Below are 20990 nucleotides of genomic sequence, written 5' to 3' on the forward strand. Positions count from 1 at the left end.
GATGCTCTTAGATAATTTAATAATAGTGAGCACTTAGAGCATCTTCAATGGGACACTCTAACAAACACTCTAAAAATCTAGTTGTCAAGTGTCAAATAAAGATTCTCTTTCCTAAATGTCAATTTAGAGACGCTCTAGTTTTTGTTGGTCTCCAATGGAGATCTCTAAAGTCTCTATACTTAATACACACGTCCCTCTTCAATCCAATAGATAAAAAGTAGTTGAAAAGTAAGGTTTTCTATTGGTTGAAATTATAAAGTAACAGTTAGAGAGTTTCAAGTAGACACTCTCATTTTAGAGTTTCTCTCTCTAGACACTCTATAATAAATGTGTCCACCTCATATTAGAGTGTCTAACAAAGTGTTCCATTGGAGATGGTTTTTTATCAAAAACTCCAAAAAGTCTTATGTGGCACTCTAAGGTGTCGTTTGTCAAACAAAAGTAAAAGAAGTTTTACTTCTAGCAGAAGTACTTTTGCTTCAATAAAGTTAAAAAATACAAAAAATATGTTTGGCAAAATTGTTACTTATAAGTAAAAAAGTTAGTTTGGCAACGTTATTTACTTCTCTACTTTTTATTTTCCTTTCCCCGACCCATAGAGATAATTCATTTAAGTTTACTCATACGATTTCATGATGACTATTATGTCAAAGGTGGTGGTGTGGTAATAATGGTGGTGGTTGATGTGTGGTAGAGGTGGAAATATGGCGGTGGTGGTGTTAATATGGTGCTAGTGGTCATGAGGATATGGTGGTGGAAATATGACGATGGGGGTAGTGATGGAGGTATGAGGGTGGTGGTGGTGGTGGAAGTATGGTGGCGGTGGTGGAGGAGGTATGGTATTGGTGGTTGAGGTGTGGCGGTGGAGATGAAAGTATGGTGGTGTTTGAGGTAGTGTGGTGGTGGTGGTGTTTGAGGTGTTGTGGTGATTATGGTATGGTGTGGTGGTGGTGGTGGTGGAAATGAGGTGGTGGATGTGTGGTGGTGGTGGAGTTGTGGTAGTAGAGATGTGGTGGTGGTGGTGGAAGCTTGGTGATGGTAGTAATGGTGGTGAAGGCTTAGTGGTGGTGGTGGTTCAGGTGTGATGGTGGTGGTGGTGGAGACATGGTGATGGGTGTGGTGGTGGTGGAAGCTTAGTTATGATGGTGGTGGTATTTGAGGTGTTGTGGTGGTTATGGTGTGATGGCGGTGTGGGGTAGTGGTGGAGGTGTGGGGTGGTGGTGGAGGTGTGGGGTGGTTGTGGATGTGCGCCAACAGTGGTGGTGGATGTGCGCCAACGGTGGTGGTTGAGGTATGGTGGGTGGTGCTAATTAGTGTGATCGAGCGGAGGTAGACAAGAAAAATATAGTCAAGTAATATTTGTGTATGTATTGGACATAAGTAACTTAACTTTGAAGTCAAAAGCAAAAATTTTGAACTTCAAGAGGAAGTCAAATTTTAACTTAAATAAAGTCAGAAGGTTTCATGTTACCAAACTAACTTTTTTACTATTCTACTTAAATAAGCAAAAAAGTAACTTATTTTAGTGTTGTCAAACGACACCTAAGTGTTAGACATTGAGTTCAAAGCTCATAATGTGGACCCAAATAAAAAAAAAACACCAAAAAATTATTGTAAAAAGAAACTCATTTTTAACATTTTTTAAACTGTTGACAACATATATAATTATGTTGTAAACAAGACAATCTTATTTTTCTCATAATCCTCTTTTTACCCTTTTATGTTGACAACATATATAATTGTGTTGTTAGAAACTGTTGATAACATGTGTAATAACGTCCTGACGTTTTTTCAAATATATACAACATACATAATTGTCATATAAAATGTTGATAACATATATAATTATGGTGTTAAAAACATATATAGTGCATTAGCCAAAACATTATTTGTCCGAATGGGCTTGTAAAATACAAAAGATAATGTGCATAACATTTTAATTTTTACAAAAGACAAACTAAAAAATACATTAGTCTAAACGTTTATGTTGGAAGAAAAACAAAAAATGTGCAAACCATTACTTTCTTCACAAGACAATATTGAAAGATTCTTTAACCAAAATGTTAGTGCAAGTCTGTGTTTGTCAAATATGAAAGACAAAATTCAAAACATTTTTACAAACCAATTATTGAAAAAAAACAATTTTGTTCAAAAAATGTACAAAATTGTTGAGAGCAAACTAAGATTTTCATTTTTTCACGTTGATTTCGGAGTAATGTTGTATATTATCACGTACAATAGTTAGTTTTACATAAATGTCAAATAAATAGTCGAATCAAATTGACTTTATCTTAATGGATCATCTATTCAAAAAAGAAAAGAAAATACCCATGTTGAACATGGTGTCCAATCCACCAATTTTATTGTTTGGGTATTCAACATATTGACTTTAGTCAATTTTGTACAGGTTAGTTAATTTTTTGTACATTATACATTAAAAATTGTCATGAAGGCCCATGGAGAAGTATGGGGAAGAGGATACTTTAATGCTCAACTAAGGAGAATTAATGAGATTAATTAGTGTAACCCTTGGTTATCACGATGAACTAACTTGAGAGTATTTAGTTGTTGACCTTTAAAGTCTATACAAGTTGTAAAAACTTATGGTATATTTGGACCTAGGAATCCAAAGTAGGATGACTACTGAAAATTGAAATTAGGATTTGCTATGAATTTTGATTTATAGTTTTTTTTTGTTGTTGAACATTTTGATTTATAGTTGAAAATAAAATTGATATCCTAACCTAATACAAAACAAATTAAATTTGGATAGGAAAATCCACGTGTAAGAGTCCTTATAGAAATTGAAAATTCTAAAAATTTATGAAGGAGGGTGATTTGGAGAAATGAAAAAAGTATCTGGGACTTTCTAAAAATTGGTCAATTTTAGTTGACTCGGTTTTTTAATTGTTAGAGGGAAACCATTTTGAGTGAAGACTTTCTCCTCTCTCTTCCCTCTTTGTTACTATCTAACCGTTTTCCAACGATTTTTTTCGCGAAAAACGGCATTGGTTTGGATTCTCCCAAACCACTCAATTGACTAATTTGGAAGAACCCATACCAGTGACTTGTTGGGGATTGTTCATACTGGTTTGGGAGGATCCCCAAACTAGCCCAATTTCGAGAGATTGGCGGGTTTGGGGATCCTCCCAAACCAATATGAACTGGTTGGGGGAATCCCCAACCAGCATAGTGGTTTGGGGGGGGGGGGGGGGGGGGGGCAGAAGGGATATTGTTGGTGGAGAAGATTTGAAAGATATATGAAGTATATTCTTATTTCCTTCATAGTCTTAGATTTGAGTATAACAATTTAGGCAAGATATGATATCTATATTGTGTTGTTTAAATTAGTTGCCTGTATTGATTTATAAAACTGATGTAACCTCACCTCCAAGCTTCCATGAATGAGAAATACGAGCTCTCTTCTTCTCCTGTGGAGTAGGCTTAGCCGAACCACGTAAATCATTATCTCATTGTCTATATTTTTTCTTCTTTATGATATTCAGAGCTACGTCAGATCCACTCTGATTTTGCGAACAAGAGAAGCTTCAATTCGAATCTGTTCAAATCCTTTCTGACTTACTGAAATTTGAGTCAATCTTCCTTCATCTCCATATTCATAAGCACTATTTGTTGGTGAAGAAACAACATCTTCAGAATTTTTTCATTGTTGGTGAAGAAACAACATCTTCAGAATTTTTTTTATTGTTGGTGAAGAAACAACATCTTCATAATTATTTCTGAAGAAAATTATATGCACAGCATCCTCAATCTTCTTGATTGGAAGAATTAATTTTTCTCTTTAAAATTGAGAAGGGAGATCGTTTCTTTTGTTTGGGAAAGAAGATAAGGCTGCGTCTCGGTTGGATATTTTTTTCTCTTATACTTTGTTAAGAGTGATTTGGTATTACTCATCTCAAGATAAGTCCTTAATCCCTTCAGTTTTCTTAGATTTTATACTGGTTCCTTTTTTTTTTTTTTTTTCTTATTGTGTGTTCTAATGGCGGAAATGGATTACAATACTAGTTTAAAGTTATCTTCTGTTCCTCTAGATGGCCTTAATTATGTTCGTTGGTCAAGAGCTGTTATGCTAGCTCTTGGTGGAAAAAGGAAAACTAGTTTCATTTATAGTAATGCTAAATGTCCTGATCTAGCGGATCCTAAGTATGACGATTGGATTGGTAATGACCAACTTGTTAGATCATGGCTTTTAAACTCAATGGTACCGGATATTAGTGAAATATTTTCATTTTCTGAATCTGCAAAGGATCTATGGAAATCTGTGGCGGATTTATATGGACATCAAAATAATGTTGCACGAATTTTTGAACTTAAATGTGAAATTTCCAAAGTAAAGCAGGGTGAAAAATCGTTTACCGAACATCTCGGCACACTAAAGCGAATGTGGGATGAACTTGAGTTATATAGACCACATACAACTGATGCTAAGGTTCTTTTACAAACGGCAGAGGAAGATAAGATTTTTACACTTCTTAGTAGTCTCAAGCCAGAACATGATTCCTTAAAAAGCAATATCCTTATGAGTTCCACTTTGCCCACATTATCCAATGTTTGTTCTACTATTCAACGTGAAGAAACTCGAAAGAAGGCTATGAATTTTAAGAATTTTTCTGATATACCTGAATCGAGTGCTCTCATGGTTGAGAAGGAAGAAAAGGGAAAATATTTTAGTGGTGGAAGAGGAAAAAATTATAAAAATAAAGGACGACGTGAAACATATCATTGTGACCATTGTGGTAAAAGTGGGCACACAAAGCATCGATGTTGGGAATTGCATCCTCACCTCAAATCTAATTTTGAGAAAGGTAAAATTGATCGTGCAGCAGTTGCTGATACTTCGATTACATTGAATCAACAAAGTCAATTACTTCAGCAAATGGGTAAGACTGAGCGTGCAAATATTGCTGATACATCTACTATTAATCAAATGAGTCATCTTTTCGAACAAATGAGTAAGTTTGTCTCATCTAAACAAAAACCTTCTCACAGTTCAGATATTTTACATGCTCTTCTTACTTCATTTGGTTCAAAATTTAATATTTGGATTGTTGATTCTGGCGCTACCGACCACATGGCTAACGACCCTTCATCTGTTAATGATTTTTCTTCTAAATCTCATATGCATAATGTTGTTGTGGCTAATGGAAGCACAGTCCCTGTTTCAGGAAGTGGAAAAGTTTATTTTTTCTCAAATTGCTCTCCATCTGAGGCACTTGTAGTTCAATCATTTCCTGTTCAACTTCTATCGGTCGGAAAGATCACAAATTCTTTAAATTGTAATGTTATTTTTACACCTACTTCCGTCATCTTTCAGGATCGAAAGACGAATTTGATGATTGGTAAAGGAGTCTACTCAAATGGCTTATACTTGTTCAGTCTGCAGAATAAGGCTTGTCATACAACAAATCTTGTGCCAACTTCCATTCTCCATAAGCGTCTTGGGTATCCCTCTAGTCGTATTTTATCTCATATTTTTCCTACTTTTTCAATAGAGTCCAGTATCTGTGATGTTTGTCAGTTCTCTAAGCAAACTCGTTTATTATTTAATATTTCTACATCTAAAACTACTACGCCTTTTGAGTTAGTCCATTCAGACTTATGGGGTCCTGCTCCAGTTGATTCATATGATGGTTATAGATATTTTCTGTTATTTATTGATGATTGGTCTCGGGCAACATGGTTGGTTTTACTGAAATCTAAGAGTGATGTGTATTCTGTTTTCGTAGATTTTAATTGCATGGTGAAAAATCAGTTTGATGCTAAAATTAAATATTTTAGATCTGACAATGGTACAGAATATGTCAAAGGGTTACTTCCTCATTATCTCCGCAGTCAGGATATTATACATCAAACGAGTTGTGTTGGCACACCGCAACAAAATGGTGTTTCAAAACGCAAAAATAGACATGTGTTGGAAACTGCTTGTGCCCTCATGATGCAAATGAATGTTCCCAAAAGGTATTGGTCTCATAGTATGTTAACTGCTACGTATTTGATTAATAGACTTCCTACTCGAATCCTTAATTTTAAATCTCCATTAGAAGTTCTAAAAGGGCATAAACCTGATATCTCTCATCTTCGGGTATTCGGGTGTGTGTGTGTTATGTTCACCAACAAACACAAAATCGTGACAAATTTGATGCTCGATCAAGTAAATGTGTTTTCTTTGGATATTCTTCAACTAAAAAGGGGTATGTATGTTATAATCTAACAACCAAAAAGCTTATGATTTCTCGGGATGTTTTATTTGATGAAGATCATGCTTATTTTCAATCTGAATCTGGGAATCGATCCCAGGGGGAGTATATGGCTGACATGGTACCGCTTCCTGCCAGAGATAACAATTCCATGCCACTTCCTACTATTGATAATGAATCCTCTAACAATGATGTTGAACTTGTTGAATCAACAAATCAACCAATACCAACTCCGACAAATAATGATCCCAGTGATAGGATAGAAAAACAAATCATACCTCCTCAAAGTGAAGCAGTTCCAATACTAAGAAGGTCTGGTAGAGAGACAAGACCTCCAGAAAAAATGAAAGATCTCTTCACATACCATGCGGTTGCTTACCCTTTGGAGGTCCATTTGACTTATGATAATGTTGCTCCTTCACATTCTGCCTTTTTAAGTACAATATCGAGTGATCAAGAGCCAAGAAATTTTACAGAAGCTCGATCCAACCCAATTTGGACGAAAGCTATGAAAGAAGAGTTGCAAGCTTTAGATGAAAACAAGACGTGGGAACTTGTAAAGTTACCACACGAAAAGAAAACTGTTGGTTGTCGTTGGGTATATAAAACTAAATACAAAAGTGATGGAAGTATAGAACGACATAAAGCGAGGTTGGTTGCTAAGGGATTTACTCAAACATATGAAGAAGATTACATAGAAACCTTTGCTCCAGTTGCCAAGATGAACACCTTTAGAGTTCTTATGTCTCTTGCAGCTAACAAAGATTGGAAGTTATTTCAGATGGATGTGAAAAATGCATTCCTAAACGGTAATCTTGAAGAAGAAGTCTACATGAGTATACCGCCTGGTCATCCTCAACAAAGCAACATTAATCTAGTATGCAAATTAAAAAAGGCGATATACGGTCTTAAACAGTCGCCTCGTGCATGGTATTCTAAGTTGAGTTCAGTTCTTATGAAGGATGGGTTGAAAAGAAGCTCAGCCGATCCATCTTTATTTATAAAAAAAGGTAACTCTGGAATTACTATTGTGTTGGTGTATGTTGATGATCTTGTCATTACCGGTGACGATCAACATGAGATCGAAAAACTTAAAGATCTACTTCACAAGAGGTTTGCTATCAAAGACTTAGGGATATTAAAATATTTCCTGGGTATTAAAGTTGCTTACTCAAAAAAGGGGATCTTAATCAGAGAAAGTATGTTTTAGACTTGTTAAGAGAGACAGGAAAAATGGGAGTAAAACCAGTTGATACTCCAATTGAAAATGGTGGTAAGATTGCCAAGAAAGGTGAATTACTATTAGATATTGGTCAATTTCAAAGGTTAGTTGGTAAATTAATTTATCTTACCATTACTCGACCTGACATATCTTATGCAGTGAGTTTAATAAGTCGCTTTATGCATTCTCCAAAGTCTAATCATATGGATGCAGCAACGAGGATCTTGCAGTATCTAAAAGGATCACCAGGAAGAGGAATATTGATGCGGAAGAATGATGATGATTCTGGACACTCCATTTCAGCCTACTCTGATGCTGATTGGCCTGGTTGTCTGGTTGATCGAAAATCAACAACAGGTTATTGCACTTTTGTTGGAGGTAATATGGTTATATGGAAGAGTAAGAAACAAAATGTCGTTGCTCGATCTAGTGCAGAAGCAGAATATCGTGCCATGGCATCAACTACTTCCGAGATTATATGGCTTAGAGCCTTGTTAGAAGAACTAGGTTTTGCTTCATCTCAACCCACCAAGATGTTTTGTGATAACCAAGCTGCTATGCATATTGCCTCGAACCCGGTATTCCACGAAAGAACGAAGCACATTGAAGTGGACTGCCACTTTGTCCGAGACCACATAAAGGCTAATAATATTTGCACTCCCTTTGTTCGTACTGACCAACAACTAGCAGATATTTTCACAAAAGGATTACCGGCTAAAAAGTTTCAAGAGATTTTGTTCAAGTTGGGCTCTATTGACATCTTCGCACCAACTTGAGGGGGAGTGTTGGTGGAGAAGATTTGAAAGATATATGAAGTATATTCTTATTTCCTTCATAGTCTTAGATTTGAGTATAACAATTTAGGCAAGATATGATATCTATATTGTGTTGCTTAAATTAGTTGCCTGTATTGATCTATAAAACTGATGTAACCTCACCTCCAAGCTTCCATGAATGAGAAATACGAGCTCTCTTCTTCTCCCGTGGAGTAGGCTTAGCCGAACCACGTAAATCATTATCTCACTGTCTATATTTTTTCTTCTTTAGATATATAATGGGTTTTTGAGGAGAGAGAGTCTCGCCCAACGTCAGCAGGCGATCAACCCCTCCCTTTCCTTTTCCCCAAAAGTGAAACCCTAAACCACCTAAATCTACCTTCCAATCCACAAATCTCCACCAGAACCCAACATGCAATCACGTTTTTGAGTGAATCCACCCTTTTTATCCCCACTAAAGAACTAATTAATACTTTATCAACCCACAATCAAAGCAAAATACATATAAACCTTTAGCAAGCGACAACAACATAAGATATCAACAACTAAAATCCTTGAGTACCAGCAAGCAAATCAAGAGATCAGGGAAGTATCTCTCTTGCTGCAAAGTAAATTATCAAGCAGGATAGCAAGCTTTTGGTCGATATATCTGAACAGGATCAACCCACTCAGGGAAGTAACCTTACCCATCTAGTGTTCAATCCTGTGTAACCTTAGATTATTTTGACATAGTTAAGTCACTTTAGCCTCTCGGGTGACTATCTTTCTAGGTTACGGGTGAGTCTCATCTTGCATTGTAATTGGATTAATCCTTTAATTTACTTCTCTAGCAGCTGTGTGTTCTTTTAACTAGTGTTATTTCTCTATACTCTCTCATAGTCTTAGAATCAAGATTAGTGTAAACCTCCTGTTGTATGCTCGCTTTACTGTTGATTTCACTCTTTTGCACCTCGAGTCTCGATTTTTAAGATGATATCTTACAGTGGTAGAGCTTTAGTTCATCATATGGAGGTCTTTCTCCTCCGACTCAAATCCCTCTATGAACAAACCCTAATTTTAATTTTTCTTTGCAATCTTAACAAACCTTTAAGGTCATGTACTACTATTGTATATCTTGATCTCGTTTTGGGCAGTCAACTTGTCGTGTGGAACCTTTATGCCTTAAACAATCATACACCCTTTCCTAGTTATTCAGTATATCCATGTTGTCGATCTAATTACGATCATTTTGATCGGCTATCCATGATAGTTTCACCGATTTTGCATCGTATTCAGTTTAGGAACACTAATCGTACATATGCTGGACACTTACGTCGATCTATCAGATTAGTAATAAATAACACTCATCTAAACTTTCCCTTCGACCCCGGTCGACACTCTATAACGTATATTAATCTCCATCTTCGTCGTGCAGTGTATGTTACTTATCTTCCAGCTCACCTTTTGTTGATTATATTTGTCTTTGGCAGTCATATAGATTTAACTCTGATTTCAAGTTCTGTAACATGTTCACTTCCACCCCTTTACGCAATTGAATTGCGATCTTTTGTCGGATTAGCAGGGTATTCATACTCAGGCTATGACGGCAATCCCATTTACCAGGTGTCTGAACTGTTTCTACATTGTAGAATTCGATCGGATATGGTCTCTGTATATGGAGAATACTGGCGGGATACCCCGGAATCATCCTATGATTCCATCTTGCTGACACCCTTGTTTCTTCCAGAAATTTTGGGTGTATGTTTAATCCATCTTAAGTGTTACAAGAAGTTAGATACGAGCTTCATCTTTATAACTAATAGACGGACTCTCAAGATTAATTATGGTATCTTACTCCAGAAGAGCTGCCAGCCTTGCAATCTACACAATGAAGACTGCTCTGCAAACCAAAGTTATACTATGCACCTCTTCAGTTGTGATATTTTGTTGTACTACTTTACTTATTGTATTTATGTTTTTCTTCTTAGCTTATTGTAATAGACTCTTTATTTTAATAAATTCCCTTTCAACAAAAAAAAACATAGTGGTTTGGGATTGTCCCAACTCATTCATGTTTGGGAGAACCCCATACCATGGTCGTATCTATCGTCTTTCCAGCGAAGGGATTACCCCTTCGCCGGATCAAATAAAGAGAGGGTGGAATAGAGAGAGAAATGGAGAGGGAGGAGTAGAGAGAGAAATAGAGAAGGAGGAATAGAGAGAAGAAGATAAATGGAAGTTGTAGTCCTAGTGGAAGGAGAGAAGAATGGTGGTGGTCGGAGTTAGAGGCGGTGAACGGAGTTTGTGGTGGTAGCTGGAGTTGGTAATAAGAGACGGAGAATAAGAAGATGACTTGTTTCCCCTTAAAATTTTGCATCCAGAAAAATTCGCTTAAATTCACATCTCCCCTTTAAAATTTTCTACCCGAATAATTTTCTTATTTTCCCAAATCACCCACCATTTATAAAATGAGATGAGAATACCCTCAGTTGAGAACCCCTATTGGGTGTGTTCTTAGATGGATTGATAACAATGAGCGTTTGGATAATAATATTTTACACAGATCACATGCCACAATTAGTTTTACATAGAAGTCAAATAAACAATCGAATCAAATTGACTTTCTCTTGATCAATCAATCTAATTATAAATACTAAAAAAACATGTTGAACATAACTATATAACTGTCTCTGAAATTGAATCCTAATTTTTTTTTTGTTTTTTGAGTATAAATTGATTGTATCGAACACAGCAATTCTATTGTTTGGGTGTTAAATATTATTGACTTCAGACAAGTGCATATAAGTTGGTTAATTTTTAGTGCATACTACATTAAATTTGTCAAGAAGGCCTGTGAAGAAGTAGAGGGTGGGTGTTAAATATTATTGACTTCGACAAGTGCATATAAGTTGGTTAATTTTTAGTGCATACTACATTAAATTTGTCAAGAAGGCCTGTGAAGAAGTAGAGGGTGGGTGTTAAATATTATTGACTTCGACAAGTGCATATAAGTTGGTTAATTTTTAGTGCATACTACATTAAATTTGTCAAGAAGGCCTGTGAAGAAGTAGAGGGTGGGTGTTAAATATTATTGACTTCGACAAGTGCATATAAGTTGGTTAATTTTTAATGCATACTACATTAAATTTGTCAAGAAGGTCTGTGAAGAAGTAGAGGGAAGATGATAGATTAGAGTAACCCTTAGGTATCACCATGAATTAACTTATGTTTAATTATTGACCTTCAAAGTCTAAATAAATTGTAAGAATTTATAGCGTGGAAGCAAGAATCCAAACTAGGATGACTACTGAAATTAAAATTTGTCAGGAATTTTGATTCTCTTGTCTATCTGAAAACTTCAAATCTCAGAATTCTTAAGTTCTACAGGTTCATGAATCCAAATTTGTATAGTATCAAAATCCAGCCTACCCTTAAGATTTGTTATGATTTGGATTCTTAGACCATCTCCAATACATAACTGAAAAAAAAAAACTCTAATCGACTTATGTGTCAACTCTCAATTGAGATTCTCTTTTCTATATGGTTAAATTGAGTGTCTCTAATTCAAGTCCTTCTCCAATGCAACATTCAAAAAAGCTCTAATAGTAACACATGTTACACGTACATTTAATAAGAAAAAGTACTTTCTATTGGTTTCAGAATTAAATTTGATAACTACAATACGTCTTAATATTAAATGTTTCCGCATCATCTTAGGATCTCAATTGAATTTTGTATTGGAGATGTTTTTCTTATAAAAACACTCAAAGTCCTATGTAGCACATCTCTCAACAACCAAAAAAGTTCTATGTGACACTTAAAAGTTTAAGATCGGGTGCATTGGAGATGCTCTTACCCCCAAATTTCAAACTTAAAATCATTTTAAAATAGTTTCTTTAAAATTAGGAAAATGATTGTTTTGAAAAAGATAAACTTTTTTTTTTTTTTAATATTGTTTCTACACAAAAAAATGTTTCTTTTCAATTTGTTATTTTCAAAACTTGTTTTTTCCCAATTAAAGGCTTTTCAAAATCTGATTAAAAGAACGTTTTTTTTTTTTCAAACAATTTTTCTAAAACTTTATATTTTCAAAAACAATATTTAAAAAAGTATAACTGTTTTTCAAAACATGTTCTGCTTTAAACCATTTTTTTTTTCAAAATTACATTCATCAAAACCCGTTTTTGAACTTTTTATTTGAAATTTATTTTTTCAAAATCAAACTTTTTTTTTCTGAGAATTCGACTATGTTAGTCATTACAAGGCATTGATACATCATGAAGATGTGATGAGCACGATAAACCGCCTAATTTAAATAAAAAATGAAAGAGCCTAAAGCCCAACAACATGAAAGAGGCCTAAAACCCGACAAATGTATTTATTTTATTTATAGCCTAAATTACATGGGATAAATCTTGACGGCAAACTGCTTCCACCGAGACTCAATCCCACAACCTCATAAATTTAAGAGGCGTGTCCAACTATTGCACCAAAGGTTGGTGGACAAAATCAAACTTAATCTCTTCATCTCTCTCTGGAATCTCGCCCCTCTCTCTCATCACTTTGAAGATCCCTAAATAAAATATTTCTTCTTCTTTTTTTTTGTTGAAAGAAAATATTTCTTCCTCACTCACACAGAAGGAGTTTGTCAACAAAGGCAAGTGCTTGAAATATCAAAATACAACATTACTTATGTTAATTAGGTTTAGTGGGACTTTTTACATATGGGGGATCGAACATTATCTATTTGTTTATTGGTAAAATAGATGAGAAAAATGAGTTCAACATTGTAACCTTTTAACATAGAGTATAGAAATAATCAAATCTTTTTAAGCTACTTTACAAGTAAATGATTTTTAACTGTTGACCTTGGAGAAATAATCAAATCCTTTTAAGCTACTTTACAAGTAAATGATTTTTAACTGTTGACCTTGGAGAAAGGGAAATGAGAAGGAAAAAATAGAATCCATTCTGATTGATTGCCTGATTGGTTGTAGTATTTCTAAATGAGAACTTGAATATTTTGTGAACGGGTTACACAATCTTTGAGACAATCACATGATATATGTTTTTTGCTAAATTTTATATTTCAATTTTGATGAGAAAATTAATTAAGTAATTAGGGAGTAAATTTGGTGGCAAGTTATTTTTTATAGTGGAGTTAATGAGTTAGTAGGATCATCTTAGTAGTAGTCATAATAAGTGGGCTTGAAGTTTTGGTCTACAAATAGAGCAGTGTATGTAGTTAAATTTAAAAGTCTAACAAGTCACGTAAAGTAATCAAATTCAAGTATTAGTCTTCTTTTATCCTTCTTTGTTTGTGCAAATGACATTTTCCCTTATCATTCGGATTTAAATACTTTTAATTTCCAACATTTCGTATCAGAACTAGGAATATTTTGTGAACAAGTCAATCCAACCTCAACTTTCGCAATGTTGTGAGAAATTTTTTTATCAATGATGTATCTAATTGAAAACATTGTTTGACTTCCATGAAATTTGGGAGGTTGTCGAATTTGGATAGTTTGAGAGAACACAGAAACAACTAAAGAAGTGTGAGATTTGTTGCAAAGATTCTACAAGAGTGATAATAAGGTAAAAAAAAATGTAAGGTCGCAGACTATACGATGTGTATTTGAATCTCTTCATATGATTAACTCTAAAAGTATTTCTGATTATTGTTCTAGAGTTCAATCTATTGTTAACAATTGCGGGTTAACAGTGAAAAGTAGACTGATTTACGTGTGATTGAGAAAATCATGAGTTCATTGACAAGTTGTTTTGACTATATATGTTGTTGCTGCAATTAAAGAAGGAAAATACCTCTCGACTATGTCAGTTAAAAGTTTAATGAGTTCATTATGTTCTCACGAATATATGATGAACCTGACAGTTGGTGCATGGTCTATTTTAAACTTCTCAAAGCAAAGTGATTGTGTTTGAAATGGTGGTTCTAGTGGTGGAACACCTGCCGATAAAAAAGAGGAAAACCATGGTAAGGAACCCAAAAAAAAATGGAAGGTATGACAAATCTAAAATTAGATATCTTCGTTGCAAAAAATTTGATCATCATAAATCAGAATGTAAAATTTCCAATAAATATTCTGAGTATGCTAACTTTGTTCAAGATGATGTAGAGAAGGGATAACTCTTTTATTAGCTTGCAGAATTGATGAAAATGATCATTCGGTAGAAGAGGAATATGGAGTTTGAGATTGCCCTGTTAAAGAAAAACAACAAATGAGAATCAATATTGATGATGAGTCAGATTCTCAATTTATTGAGAATACATCTATTTTTCCCAATACTCATGATAATTCATACCTAAAAATTAAGTCCCAGTTCAACTCGTCATCGAGTTATGCCGTCGAGATTTAATGATTATGTTGTAACCAATAATAATAATGATTCTGATGAAGTTTTTGCATTTTTATCAGATAGTGATCCTACCACTTTTAAAAAAGTAGTAAAATAATGTAGGGTGGATTTCAGCCATGGAATATGAAATCCATTCAGTTGAAAGAAAATGATGCTCGAAAGTACAAATACGATGATGGTGATCAAGTAGATAAATTAGTTGTCAAATGGTACGAACAAAATCCAGATTGATATGAAGTTTTTAAGTCCATAACAAATGACTGATATTTACACTAAGCCATAAAAATCGATTTATTTTTCAAGTTGAAGATCGTGATCGTCGTTATGCCATTTGAGTTTAAGGAAGTGTGTTAAATTTTACATAAACTCAATTTAGTGAGAAAATTAATTAAGTAATTAGTGAGTCAATATAGTGGTAAATTATCTGCTTTCGTGGCGTTAATGACTAAGTTAGTGGGGACCATATTATTGGTGGCTATAGTCAGTGGGTTAAAGTTTTGGTCTGTAAATAGATCAGCATCTGAACTTTAATTTCAAGTCCAACAAGTCAAGTGAAGTAATCAAATTCAAGTATCAGTCATCTTTATCTTCCTTTGTCTGTGCAATTAAATTATAGTGCCCTTCGTCATTCGGAATCTAAATACTTTTAATTTCGAGCACTTTTCATTGAAGCCCAATTTATTTCTTTCATCATATATTTCTTTGTCCCTGTCATCATTCTTCTCCATCTCTAAAAGTAGGAATAAAGAAATGTGGAGAAACCACACGAATCGTTGATTTTTTTAAATAAGATTCTTAACATAAAAGTACCACAATATTTGATGTAAAATGATTTAACGCGAGCGCCCAATATCAAAATTTATTTGTGATTTCCTTGCGACGATCAACTCAAACTTTAGTTGATATATAGCGAAACTAAAGAGAATGTAGTTTATACAGTTTTCAGAGATCGGAAGGCATCACCCTTAGTGGATCATAGCTCCTTCCCGACCCCTTTATTTATCTCTGGACTTTTTCGGAACCAAATCCTGTTATAAATATCATTTATCTCTCCAAATGCTTAGGATTTCAAGCCGTTTTGTAGTCCAAGCCATTTTCTTCTTCAAGTATTACAGGCACCTCCTTTAAATCAAATTTTAGGAGGAGAGTGAAAAAGATATCGATGGCCTTTAACAAAAATGGGTCACGGTTAACCCCCTTCCTCTTGGGGCGACTAGTCATTGGTGTGTGGACTCCCTCATTTTACTCGTGGTCCTCCTCTCTCTTCGTGCCTAATCGACTGCCTCAATCAGTAGATCAGACTACTTAGTCGGAGGTCCACGGGAAGTGCCAAAAGATATGGGCTAAGAGCAAAAAGACTGGGCGCTTTAGAGACAAACACCCTACAGAAAATCTTCCAAATCTTTGGACCAAGTTTATGGATGGGCCCTATTTTTTTAGTAGCGCCTATAAAATTTGCAGTAAATACAAAAAGTGGAACACGTGCAAATGTGAGTGACGTTGGATGTTCATACTGTGGTGCGGAAACCTCTCTCGCTCTCTTTCTTCCTTTAGACTCGGACCACTTTCTTTCTTCTCGTCTCTCTCTCTCTCTCTCTCTCTCACCCAAAAGAACAACAATCACCAAATTCCATTTTTTCATAGTTTTTTGTTTCCTCAGATTTTCTCCATGCTTAGAAAGAGCTCTAAACTTTGTCTCCTATCAAATCATCAGAAAAATTCAGAATCGTAGATGGCATGCATGAAGTTAGGCTCAAAATCTGAAGCCTTTCAACGTCAAGGCCAAACCTGGTAACCTTTGATTTCATTCATTTTTGATGAATTATGGATTCTGGGTTTGTCATAAAATTAGGAAAACTAAAATGGGTTTCTTTTGATTTTCCATTTCTGAGATTCCCATTTATTTGGATTCATTTCTATCTTACACACGTGAACAATTTAGTAGTATTTTTTTTTGTCATAGTTGTGTTCATCTCATTGAAAATGAAAATCTGAGTATGAGTTGATGATGTTTACTTGAATGAGTACATAATCATAAATACCCTTGGGGTTTCATTACTTAAGATTTAGCAGGCAACCTTGCCTTGGCTTCCAAGCATTCATTTCAAATAGGGTTTTGATCCTTAAGTTATAGCACAACTATAAATACATGGGTGTTAGCTTAGTCACCTTCGAATGTTAGATAGTTGACGAGGATTCGCGATTATTGTTTTTCCAGACACTTCAATTATTTTTGCGTATATCCGAAAGAAATGCAGCATTGTAAAGCCTATTTTAGTTTAGGTGGTAATTGTGGTCGTGGTCGTTGGCCGTACTTGCTCCCAAGTGGTCTTGGGCTTCTATCACCCCAAAAGCTAGTTCAAGGGGGGAGGTTTTTCTCACACTTGTAAACTGATCACTACCCCCTCCCACAACCAATGCGGGACTAACACCAACAATCTTTCCCTTCTTACATTCGAACTGGAAGACTATCTTCCCCTCAACAATCGACCTGAAAGACTTTGTCAAATGTGGGCATCGATGCCATTTGTGGGTGTGGTCCATGGGCCATACTTGCCCCCAAGTGATCTTGGGCCTATCTCACCCCAAAAAGTAGCTTAAGAGGTGAGACTTTGCCTCACACCTATAAATTAACCACCTCCCCCTCCCGCAACCAATGTGGGACTAACACCAACAGTAATATGTGTCTTTATACGCGGAGAACAAGGTTTTTCGATTCTCATTCGTGGAGGTTTATGGTCCTCTATAAACTACTGCGCCATGTCAAGAAAACACTATGTTTCCATTGATCTAGATCCTTCATTTTGTACTTTAGGAGTGTCCGGAGTTTTTCTTACTTCACTAGGAAACTAGTGAGTTCTTCGGTTAATTTAGAATACGTATTATAGAGATGATAGGTCGTTTTCATGACGACATGTCCTGCTATTTACATCTTTCTGTCTCTTTTAGTCATTCCTTCCTTTTAAAGAACATAACTTCAAAATTTCATTTCTGCAGGACCTGTACAACCGGGCTTCAGAGTGATGTTGTCATCGAAGTTGAGGAAATGTCCTTTCATCTTCATAAGGTGCATTAATCTCGACCATCTCACTTCATTTTTCCTCTGCTTCACTCAAACGCGTTTCTTGTATATTTCTGCTAGTTATGTACTGCCTACAATAGCTAACGGCTTTCTGTGTGCAGTTTCCATTACTTTCAAGAAGTGGACTATTAGAAAAACTTATTGAAGATTTCTCGGGTGAGGATGGCCAAAACTGCATTTTGCAGCTACATGATATACCTGGTGGAGCAAAAACCTTTGAACTTGTAGCAAAGTTTTGTTATGGTGTCAAAATAGAAATATCTGCCTTCAATGTTGTTGCTCTTCGATGTGCTGCCGAGAACCTTCAGATGACTGAGGCCTACGGAGAGGGGAATCTCATTAAGCAAACAGAGGATTTCCTAGATGAACTCTTCGGAAATTGGACCGACTCCATTAAAGCACTTGAAACATGTGAAGAAGTTCTTCCTTATGCAGAAGAAGTTCACATCGTCTCTAGATGTATCGATTCATTAGCAATTAAAGCCTGTTCAGATCCAAGCTTATTCAGCTGGCCTGTGTCAGGATGTAATAATGCGCAAAACTCGGGAACAAATACCTCTTGGAATGGAATATGCACGGAAGCTAAGCCACGATCGATGGGAGAAGATTGGTGGTATGAAGATGTTTCTTTCCTTAGTTTACCTCTTTATAAGAGGCTGATTTTGGCTGTTGAGTCGAAAGACATGAATCCTGAAGGTATTCTTGGTTCTCTCATGTTCTACGCGAAGAAATATCTTCCTGGACTAAGCTTCAAAGAGAATGTGAACCATGTTAACTCTGGTTCTACTAGTTCGACTCCATTAGAAGCCGATCAGAGGATTCTTCTCGAGGAGATTGTGAACTTACTACCCAATTGTAAGGGAGTCATCTTCACCAAGTTTTTGCTCAAATTACTTCAAACTGCAATGATGTTGCACGCAAGTCCATCATGTAGAGAGAACTTGGAGAAAAGAATCGGTTTGCAATTAGACCAAGCAACACTTGATGATCTTCTCATACCGAATATGGGTTACTCAGTAGAAACACATTACGACATCGACTGTGTTCAGAGAATTCTCGATCACTTTATGTCTGTGGACCAAATCGAACCAGAACCAGCTTCTCCTTCCATGGTTGAAGAAGGACAATTGGTTGATGGTTCACTACCACTTACTCCAGTGACAATGGTAGCCAAGCTAGTCGATGGGTATCTTGCGGAGGTTGCACCCGATGTTAACTTGAAGCTCCCGAAATTTCAGTCACTTGCAGCTGTTATCCCTGAATATGCTAGGCCTCTTGATGATGGAATCTATCGTGCAATCGATATATACCTAAAGGTAAAAAAAATATGTATCTCGTAAATGTTTATGTAAAGATTAATATATATGGGCTAGTTCATGAATCTACTAGTCGGCCTTCCTTGTACTGACTTATTAAGAAAACATACCTACCTTTACGAATAGTTTCATCATCATTGGTTCATAATCTCAAACCTTGGAATTCCTTTATCTAACAATAGAAATGTAACGACCCAAGTCCCAATCATTACCCATATTGTCCTCACTTTTGTCACACAGGCCCGAGCCTAATGACCATGGGGTTTTCTTTCGGCAGAGGCACCATAAGCCCACATAAAAAGGTCTTGTCACTTGCTAAGATTGAGGGCACATCCTAATCTACAACTACAAGAAATGGTAATTTTGGTTTCAAGCATTCTTACATATTACATATTATTCACTGATTTCAGGCACACCCATGGCTCACAGATTCGGAAAGAGAGCAGCTCTGCAGGCTCATGAACTGCCAGAAACTCTCTCTGGAAGCATGCACACATGCAGCACAAAATGAGAGATTACCACTTCGAGTAATCGTTCAAGTTCTCTTCTTTGAACAGCTTCGTCTTCGAACCTCAATTGCTGGTTGGTTCTTTGTCAATGACAACCTCGTGAATCCACGTAGTAGAAGTGGGGATCTCGCGCTTGCTAGGAATGATATCCAAGCAAAACATGAGGATAATCTAAAAGGTGATCAAGTTGTGGAAATTCATGAAATGAGAACGCGGGTAGCTGAGCTTGAGAAGGAATGTTCGAACATGAAACAAGAAATGGGAAAGCTTGAGAAAGCAAAAAGTGGTTGGAGTATTTGCAGAAAACTCGGGTTTATACGATCACAACCCACTCATTCTGAAACCTCGAAAACTTGCAATACGAAAACAACATCGAAAACTTGCAATTTGAAAACAACAGGTCCAACTTCGAATGGAGAAAAAAATCACAAATAATTAAGATTGGCTTTCTTTTGTTTGTTGAGAATTAAGACTTTGAGATAATGTTGATTTTGTTAATTAGTCAAATAATTAAGATTGGTTACTGTAATTAAGTGATTATGGTTAGATGATGGCCTTTTGTAATCAATTGATCCAGTTCCTTTACAATTTGATATTTCACCTGCAACTTCTTTCTTATTAGGGATTTTAACTGGATGGGGTTTGTCCTTGACTGGGTCCACTGGGATCAGTTAGTTGTGGGCTTGGGCTAGCAAGTAACCTGGTCTGCTCTAAGTTGGTCCGAGGGTCCGGCCTAGTTTACCAAGAGCCCAGAGGCAAGGAGATGTTTCATATGCACACATCACTTTCACAAACCACACACAAATCTATTTTCACACACACCACCACCCACATCCACTAACTTATCCCAACTGCACAAACCTTCTATTCACACACACCATCGAACAGTCGGTCGGTCATTTACGAGCAATTTCCACGAGAGAGAGAGAAAAAGTCTTCTTGCTCTCTCCTCCACTACCACTGCTCTCTTTTTGTTTTTCTCTCTATAGTGTAGATTAGAGAGAACGAGAAAAGACAGTGGTGGAGATAGGAAGAAGAGAATTGTTGTTTTCCCGATGAAAATCACAGATAGATGCATGACCATCTATTTGCCGGTGATTTTCATAAGGTGGTGCTCATAGGATGTGCAAATAAAACACGATCTAGACTTAATTGATTGACAAAATCAAGGGCGATGCTTGTGTGGTTAGTAAAAACAATGTGTAGTAGATATAAAAATTCTCAAAAGTTGAAACTTGGTAGCATACCTGAATCTACATTTTCTTTACTTATACTCAAATTCAAAAAAAAAATTAAATTCTCTTACACGTGATTAAACTTGGGACCTCCAAATTGCAGAGTGAGCCTCCAACTACTCCACGAAAAAGTGGTGGACAATTGTTGTATCCAATAAAAAAGACATTGTTATAATGGTAGCACGAATATGTCATCCACAACCTTATCCCATCTTCGTCCAACTTGTGATATATCCAAAACCTTTTTTTGTATTTCTCTCCAATTGCTCTATAAA

At 35.9% G+C, this 20990-nt stretch overlaps 2 protein-coding genes across 2 annotated transcripts; both read left to right on the top strand.

Annotated features, from left to right (window-relative positions):
* Positions 1–4000: 4000 nt before the first annotated feature.
* On the top strand, positions 4001–5364 carry LOC147550155 (uncharacterized). Its single transcript, XM_086665317.1, has 2 exons — positions 4001–4920; positions 5325–5364. Exons 1-2 carry the CDS (start codon positions 4001–4003, stop codon positions 5362–5364), a joined length of 960 nt encoding a protein of 319 aa, XP_086521443.1.
* A 10705-nt stretch (positions 5365–16069) lies between these two features.
* LOC147550156 (BTB/POZ domain-containing protein At5g03250-like) lies at positions 16070–20087 on the top strand. The gene is made up of 4 exons (XM_086671851.1): positions 16070–16364; positions 17571–17640; positions 17757–18971; positions 19382–20087. Exons 1-4 carry the CDS (start codon positions 16306–16308, stop codon positions 19913–19915), a joined length of 1878 nt encoding a protein of 625 aa, XP_086527977.1. The 5' UTR covers positions 16070–16305; the 3' UTR covers positions 19916–20087.
* Positions 20088–20990: the final 903 nt, after the last annotated feature.

The sequence above is a fragment of the Eschscholzia californica genome, unplaced genomic scaffold (assembly GCF_041429995.1).
Source record: "Eschscholzia californica isolate CP2 unplaced genomic scaffold, dmEscCali1.0.p SCAF_3, whole genome shotgun sequence".
In the NCBI taxonomy this organism is placed as follows: domain Eukaryota; kingdom Viridiplantae; phylum Streptophyta; class Magnoliopsida; order Ranunculales; family Papaveraceae; genus Eschscholzia; species Eschscholzia californica.